The sequence below is a fragment of the Micropterus salmoides genome, unplaced genomic scaffold (genome assembly GCF_014851395.1).
Source record: "Micropterus salmoides isolate LMB-PRFRI ecotype aquatic unplaced genomic scaffold, ASM1485139v1 Ms_hic_scaffold_615, whole genome shotgun sequence".
NCBI lineage: Eukaryota > Metazoa > Chordata > Actinopteri > Centrarchiformes > Centrarchidae > Micropterus > Micropterus salmoides.
The window spans coordinates 1-8,550 of record NW_024044366.1 but is presented as its reverse complement, the minus strand read 5'-3'; the positions used below and the strand labels follow the sequence as shown (position 1 = coordinate 8,550).

At 39.1% G+C, this 8,550-nt stretch overlaps 1 protein-coding gene across 2 annotated transcripts; it reads right to left on the bottom strand.

Annotated features, from left to right (window-relative positions):
* Nucleotides 1-1,923: 1,923 nt before the first annotated feature.
* Nucleotides 1,924-6,299, bottom strand: LOC119890908 (endonuclease domain-containing 1 protein-like). 2 transcript variants are annotated; one of them, XM_038702321.1, is made up of 3 exons: nt 6,015-6,299; nt 4,202-4,540; nt 1,924-2,956 (listed from the first exon to the last, which is right to left on the bottom strand). In XM_038702321.1, exons 2-3 carry the CDS (start codon nt 4,523-4,525, stop codon nt 2,429-2,431), a joined length of 852 nt encoding a protein of 283 aa, XP_038558249.1. In that variant the 5' UTR covers nt 4,526-4,540; nt 6,015-6,299; the 3' UTR covers nt 1,924-2,428. The 2 variants fall into 2 exon arrangements, with proteins under 2 accessions (XP_038558249.1, XP_038558248.1); XM_038702320.1 differs by lacking the exon at nt 6,015-6,299 and having other exon boundaries at nt 4,202-5,193.
* Between the last annotated feature and the right edge of the window lie 2,251 nt (nt 6,300-8,550).

The window sequence follows — 8,550 nt, the reverse complement described above, 5'->3', positions numbered from 1 at the left end:
ACTGTGTCACTAGAATAAGTGGCTCCACTTGGAGTGAGGGACGGGGTTAAGGGTTGAGGGGGTAGTGGCGGTGGTTGCGGTTGTCATGTCGGTAAAGACAGGTAACTTAGCTGGTCTGTAACTGTCAAATTCCTCTTTTGTATACACATACCTGGCAATAAAGCTGAATCTGATTCTGATAAGTCTGGATGTGATATTTGGCACGCGCACACTGGAGAGAGGGAGACGCCTATGGTGTGGATTCTCCTGCTATTAAAAAAGATTGCTATATCATTGCTGCCGCTGGTAAAGTTGATATATCTGTACATATCTGTAACAGCAGAATCTCTCTTCAGTTCACTGGATGGTCTTTTTGAAAGGAAGACTCTCTCTTGGGACAATCTGGTGTCCATTCTCATGGACTCCTGTGCTGTTATGAGGGACTGAACTCCTTGACATTGATGGGGACTCACATCACTACCTTCATAATACCAGCAAGAAATTGTGAAGTCCTTTTGAGTGTTGGGTTGAGGCTTTGCTGTCAGACCTGCACACACAACACAAATGGTCAGCTGACATAAATGATGGTGTCGGAGATATTTGCAATATATTTGGCATCCATTTCTTGCGGCCAGAGCGCTATATTCCACACAGGTGGCTCTCAGTCGAGGATGTCAGCCTGGGATGTATTGGTCATGTTTTAGCAGTGACCTTAAGAGTACATACAAGGACATAGTAATTGTATCGTAGTTTTTTCAATATGGCACTATTTTCTCAAGAAACAATCAGTAGACACAAACATAGTAGTTTTGTTTGTTGTTGTTTTTAAAGGGGACTGTGGCCAAACTCCTCTAAACAGAACGAGAAAGAGACACCAAGCTTTATGTGGAAGTCTTGGCTCAGATCCTCCAGGTCTTTGGGAAAATCTTGGAGGTCCTGGGATGAGTCCTAGGGAGATAAAAAAGAGTGATTCAATTTCACTTTTACTTCACTTTACACAGTACAAACAATGCAGAGCGCTGCCTTTCCCTGATGGTCCATCAAATATAATTAAACCCAAGAAAGGCAGTAAGAGATTTGAAAAAGCTAGAGGAGATGCTTTTTTACTCTATATTGCTCACCAGGTTTCACACATAAGCAGGCCTACAGAACTAAGGCTGAATTTAGAATATTTAATCTAATTAACTGACATAATAAAATATATTACATTGGTTGATTTAATGTCTTAAAATTGCAAAGGAAAATAAAAAGTATTCAACTCTACAGATTTGTTTTGGAAGTATCGTTTCAACACAGAAAAGGTTACAGTAGATTGTGGAAGCTGAGAGGGTTTTAAACAGTGATCCTGTGGTAGCTGTGCTACTGGTTGATAAACACAAGTCAGAGCTTCTGTGCGCCTCAGCAGGGGATAGAGTGACCTCTGCTGGTTGAGCTTCCACATAGCAAGTATGAATAAATGCTGTGAAACTAAAATAAAAAAATAAATAATAATAACTAAAATATATAGCTGCTATCATAAAATACAATTAAAAATATTTTACTGTTTTTTTTTACTGGGATTACTGGTTCATTTTTAAAACCTTTGAACCTTGTGAAAAACTCTTTATACTGGGTGTTACCAACCGAAGCATCGAATCGAATCCAGCTTCTCAGTGCACATTGTCCAACACCAACTTTGGTTTATACTAAATATAATACTGTACTGTAATAAAGCCCAGAAGACAGTTATCAGTTATCAGTCATCTGATCTGTTGCAGTCTGTTTGAAATAAAAGTCATTGTTACCAAGAAAGAATAACCAAAACACAACGGTGTGCTGATTAGTGAGCTGGATCATGACAGAATATAAATATATCATATTCAAAAGAGATCAATTAATGATAGATGACTTCCAGCCAGTTGGATATTACACTGATTTAAAGTTTGATAAGACATTGATTAAAGCTCAGTTTAATTCACTGTAAAGTTTATTTCATGCACATTCTACAAATCATGTAGATTTACTTAGTGTCTTTCATCTGAAGCCATGCAAAGGACACGTTCTCCTATTCAGAGGCCCATAATTGTAACAAAGGAAAAAAACAAAAACATAAAAAGATTAGCTTTTGACAGAACAATTCTCAGGTTGTTAATTATGCATTTACGTTCTTTATAATGAATGCGATTACTTATTTTTATACATATATACCCCTAGCCTACATGTTAGCTGCTGACTAATTTCCTTGAATCTTAAACATAACTATAAAATCACGGATTGAAGGCTTTGTTCGAATTTCCCAATGTTTCACTAGAGTTGTATATTTTCCTCATACAGGTAGAACCCCAACAGGTGTAGATGTGGCTGTCCTAGATATAGTGGACCAGATGTTGTAGTGACAGGGGCAGATGTTAAATGGGAGGCAAATAAGTGAGGTAGAGCGACATGGGCAATTGGGATTGTTTGTGAAAAACTAAGAAACAGGACATTTTGTTTCAGGAAACACATCTATCCCCAGTTCTTGTTTGAGTTCTGCCAGAGTGTTAGTGGGCACATATTTGGTTTCAGGAGAATTGTCGGCCCAGTATGCCATTGTGATCAGTATCTTCACTTTGGGGCTGTAGCAGCAGAATGCTGACCAGAGCTTGGAGGGAATATTAACCCTGTTGTTGAGTTTGTTGTTGTTGTCGTTTGGTATTGCTCCAGTAACCACATAGGCTTCAGTAACACCATTGTTGTCTGTGCAGTAATCGTCCACAACATGTTTGGCGCGCTTCTCGATTCTTTTCCAGCTTTTCTGGTTAAATGATTTTGCTTGTGGAACGATGTTGGTCAGGGTAAAGGTGGAGTTTTTGTCAGATATCTGGGACCCGTGAGAGCTTCGAATCAACTGGCCCCTGTCAAACCTTTTGTTGTTTCTGTAATCTTTGTCCCCAGCCTGGTTGGTGTAAGTCTTGTCTTGGTCTACATCACACATGTTCTTGTCTTTTCCGTTTTCAAGCTGTAAGAGTTAAAGCATGATTTAGTGATGCAGGCAGAGTAGCAATAAAGAAAATTAGGTGTACAGTAAAAATATTCTTTAGTTAAAAAATGGCTTTAAGGTAAAGCTGCACAGAAAGGCTCAGCCTGAAATCTTTTCTTCCTCTGAGCCATAGAGCTCCAATATTAATGCAAAAACCATTAAAACCCATCACTTAGCCTCGCTGTTGAACTGTGCGATATGTTCCTTCATGAACACACACACTGTAGTTCATCCTGACTCAGCCCACATACACTGTCCCGCTGCCCCAAATCATGTTAATGAATCCACCGCTGAAAATAGTCCCTAAAAAATGCACTATTTCCTCCTGATTGAGTAACATTTGAATTCAGAAAGCATTTGATGTTGGTGTTTTCTGACAATATAATAATAATAGACATATTCTATAATATAGAATATCTGCTACCTTAACCCTTAATTTACAGTAATAATCATACAAAGTAATTCTATAGTTAAGCAGTTTAGCAGTGAGGTGTTGGTGACTTTACACTGGGCTCAACCAGGGTTGAAGACACATTTGATAGACTAGACTCCTCCATTCTTCTCTTATGTAAAAACTAGGGCTGGGCACGTTAACACGTTATTATTGCATTACCGCATTAATTAATTAACGGCAACAATTATTTTATTGCACGTTAACGCAGTTTAAAAAAAAACTCCGTTGCTCACTGGCTCTGAATACACATACAGTCAAACCATGGGTCACAGGAGGGGCATGGCAATGGCTTCTGTGCGCTACACAACTGTAGCCTATTTAACTTAAATTAATATTATGGGCTACATAACTTTAAAGTTCAAGACAATTCAACATCGACACCTTGTACTCAACCACTTCGCCTCACAGGGAACACTTATCACCTTTCCCTGATGAACACCTAACAGGAAAACTAGCTACTGAACATAGGCCCTGGAGTCTAGGCCCCAGACTGTTCATGCTGTGTTTTCAAACTACATGTCATTACTTTTGCGTATATTGCTGTACATTTAAATTAAAAGTGCACAGTACACTACTTTAGTATTCATTATTCTATTTTGCACGTAACAATGCAATTAATCACAAGAAAACCATGCAATTAATCCCGATTATAAATTTTTATCCTTGCCCAGCACCAGTAAAAAGGCAGTGAAAGTTTTTGTGAAACCCCTGCTAGTGCTACTACATCAACAAGGCTGTATCATTTTTATGAGCCAATAAGAAAAACACACCTGGGGCTCTATCTTCCAAGGGATATCAGAGGTTTCCTTGTGTTTTGCCCCTGTGTACTTTAAAGCAGAAAACACTGGAATCTTGTACTCTGTGTCATAGAGCGTCAGAAACTTTCTCTCATCTTTATAAGTCTGACATATGACTTTGTATCGGGTCTGATTCAGAATTTTCCCGCCTTCCAAGATGCCTGGGACCCGAGGTGGCTTTGCTTCAAAGAGAAACTGGTCACAGTCGGACACCGACTTCACCACTTCAGCCACTGTGGGAACAATGGGCAGGAAGGCAGCGAGGAGCAAGAGATACCACATCTTCATGGACATCATCGTCAAGCACTGTGTCTTTAGGTCAGAGGAGAGAAAAACAACCATCAAACATTACAGTTTGTTTTCTTCAGTTTGAACCAGTAACAAAGTTGCAATAAATGATCCATTGGACTGAAGACGTAGAGTTAAACACAGGGTCGCAACCAGGGTTTGGAAATTAGTGAGGTCCACATTTTTTGAAACCAGGTCTGTGTTTGTTTCCATTTTGTGGCCAATTTATGCAGAAATCCAGGTAATTCCAAAGCGTTCACATACTTTTTCCTGCGACTGTATGTCGGTGATTGTATGCATGTTGACCAGTAAACCCTACAGCTGGTCACATCGGCCATGAAGCCTATTGTCCTTTGTGTTGCTGCGCATGACCCCCTCCAATTCACTGGGTGAAGCTGTCACAAAAAAACAGGGTCCTGTAAATGCAGCCTCTGGTACTGCAGCTATGTACTATGTTGGACTCTGGAAACTGAGCAGGAAAACCCTGTATGTTTTTTTGGCTACTATGTAAGCTACATTTGTAGGAAGTAATGTTAATTAGCGGCCTGTCATTACTACCTACTTCCTCAATGTTGAGAACACCAGGTACAAGCATAGACTAAACTCTGTCCTGTAGACGTAAGTGTACATCCATATAGTTAAATTTTATTTTAATTTTCAATGCAACACACCTTGATTTATATGTGTATATATACCAATACAATGTCTATACAGTGTGCAAAATTAACTTTATTGTTTATTGTATTCATATGTTATATGAATCTTGATATAAAGTAGGGTGCAGGGGAAACCCTAAATAGTAATTTACAGCGGCTTATATGCTAAATTTTTTCCCAAGGAGCACATGACCTCAAACAAAGAGACATACAGAAGCACAGTGGCAAATGTTCAAGTAACACAAAGTTTATTAAAAAATTCTTCATACATAATTTGTTGAAACATAAGGACAAAAAAGATATTCACCCACTGTGGGAATGAAACACACATTCCTTATATTGAGAGTCCCATGATCTACTGATTTAGCTAACCAGGCACACTGATTACTGGTCTTAAATTATCCTAAAAACATTGGCCTAATGCCAAACTTACTTGCCAACCGCTGCACTACACTATCTTTTTGTTTTCTTGCAATTAATTATGTTATTATATCAGGAAAATAAAGTTTTGTTATTTCAAAATCTCGAGAAAATTATCCCATTATCTCGGGAAAACAACATTTGCTCTTTCGAAACGGTGACATGTGAAATGTGTAAATGTATGGCCTTTTGGGGCTTCCGTACAGATCAAATACCAATCAATAATATTTTACACTAACTAAATGTAATTAAATCATCTCAGCAACAGATCATATGTTTGTATTCTAACTGCTCAATCATTCATCATATTTCAGAACTGAGAGGGTTCAATTTTAGGGTTCAGCTGTTCAGCAACACAAATTTGATCTTTTATTATCAATTTATTACTGAAATTGTCCAACTATCCCAAAGAGGACCCATACCTTTAGATGAGAGGTTGTGGCCTTCAGAGAAGAGTCTTACAGGAACTTTTGATTGTAGAATGAACAATCTGTTTTTATTTAAACAACAATTCAAATATGATTTATCAAAATCCTCAACGCATAAATCTGCTAAGAATACTACGCTAACTGGTAACAAAAAACTTCCCTCTCTACTTCTCCAAAATGTCTATTAAGAGATAAATAAAGATTAAATAAAATGAGTCTAATCTATGCAGATCAGAACAGCAACAAGAGCAGTGCCCCAGAGTGAGAGAAACCTTTTCATGTCCCTCTCTTATACAAGTGGAGATCAGGAAGAACTCAAGAGATCTTCCAAATATGGTAAAACATGAAATACAATTCAGACATTGGTCAAAGCTCAATTCCTCTTTGTCAACCTTACAACACGTGACCAGATACAGTCAGGTGCATGAGACTTATTTAAAAAAGGTGTGAATGTTAATTCAATTCTGGTGACATTTACACAGGAAATTCAGAAGTGAGAGACCTCTTTCTTAGTCCAACAGGAAGCTCAGCCTCAACTGAAGATGAAGACTTCTTCATTAGCATGTCACAAGTATGGACAGACCATTTCAGCAGGATGTCTGTGGTTACAAGTGTTGCTTTTCTCTGCAGCAGCACAGCTGTCAGAAAGCAGAACCAACCGTTGTTAATGTTTTATTATTGTATTCAGTTTGGTATCAAAATCCCTTTGGGAGGGGATGCGAAGAAGTGAGGCTCATAACTCATTTAGCCGGACCCATGACAGTATTATCAAAGCTTTTTAAAATATTGAAACAGATTTTTATTCACTGAAAACCGATACTTCAGTACCAAGTCGATACCAAATATCTGAAAACATGACCTTACTCGTTTTTAAGGACCAAAGGTACAGAGGATCAAACAAGTGAAAGAGGGGACGAGTGCAGCTACAGCAACAGCTCCGCCTTGAGTCTTCAAAAAGAAAAGGAGTAATAATAAATTCACAGAAAAACAGTATGCAAACGGTGCCATGAACTTTTCAGACTAACAGAGGAAACACTTTCAGCTTAGCGAAGCACCTAAGACAGACATTCTGATCGAGTGAGTCAATTAACGTTATATTAACAATGTATCCAAAACATTATACTTCTTATATCCTTATCCTGAAATAAACATTAGGCTACTATTATTTTTGTTTGAGGCAGGTGGCATTGCTGTGTCGCTTAGCCACTTATGTTCCACACAATGTTTGCAGTGGCTAAACGCTAAAGGCTCAAACATAGCTCTTAGTAGTAGGCTACCAACCTTACCATTCAGTCTATGGCTGCGTTCTGATCCACAGTGTTCATAAGCAGCACTCCCTGCTCCCTGCTCCCTGCTCCCTGCTCCCTGCTCCCTGCTCCCTGCTCCCTGCTCCCTGCTCCCTGCTCCCTGCTCCCTGCTCCCTGCTCCCTGCTCCCTGCTCCCTGCTCAAGGAATGTCCATTAAGGGAACTTCCAAATCCTTCTTTTCGGAACACTCTGCAACATCATCAAAGCACACGTCAGTTTCACCGCGTGTTACCCTGGTAACGTAAACACCTTGGATACCTGCTGCTAATGTGGACATGTACTGAAATTAAATATTGAATACATATTAAAAAAAACTCATACAATAACAAAACTTAAATTTCCATTACTGCTTCTATTTATATTCTGTTAAAATGTATGTTACTCGTGAATAAATGTGATTGGATTAATTATAATAATCATATGAGCATTGTTGTATTTAGGTAACCTAACCTCTGAAATAAAAATTAGTTACAACGACAACAATGACAGAAATACAAACTCTGTGGTCTGCTCTATTGTTAGTTTTTGCCGCTCCTATGAGGCACAAAGGCTTATGGGTAATCTTTCTTGTCAACTTCCTGCAAAGTGATGAACCATTGTTCACTTCTTCCCTACACAGTTCACAGTGCCCTTTGACACGCTGCGCTTCCTGCAGTTTGGAATCGCACTTAAAATGGCTGAATACCCTGTGCAGTCCACTTAGTGGGGAACTACAGGGCGAACTATGTCATCAGTCATCAAAACTTCAATAAAAAATTACGTACGGTGTGTTAGGGCTTGCTGTATAGACCCAGGAGCAAACAAACAAACAGATAAAATGAAGAGAGAGACGTGAGCAGACAGGTGAGAGGGCTCCAAGAGCAATTCGTAGGGCTGGGAGGCAGTGGTTTCCAGAATACAGCTCTGAACAAACACGGTTGGCAGACACAAGACCATTTATCACAGGTTGAAAAAAATACTAGACAAAAGAAATCTACTTTCATTTAAGTGTAAGACTTGGACATAGCGTTGGTTAGCACTGAAGAACTGGCAAACTGGTGAGTTGATTGCTTGAAAGGCCAAAGGTGTGAGACGCAGCAGATGTTAATCAGCCAGCATTTGTCTCTAAAGGCTCGTGCAGACTACACGACTTGCCCCTATGTCTTGTCCTATGCCGGCGTGCTTATATACCCCCTCCGGTTACACCGTCATTACTACCATTCTAGTAAAACCAATAGGATTGG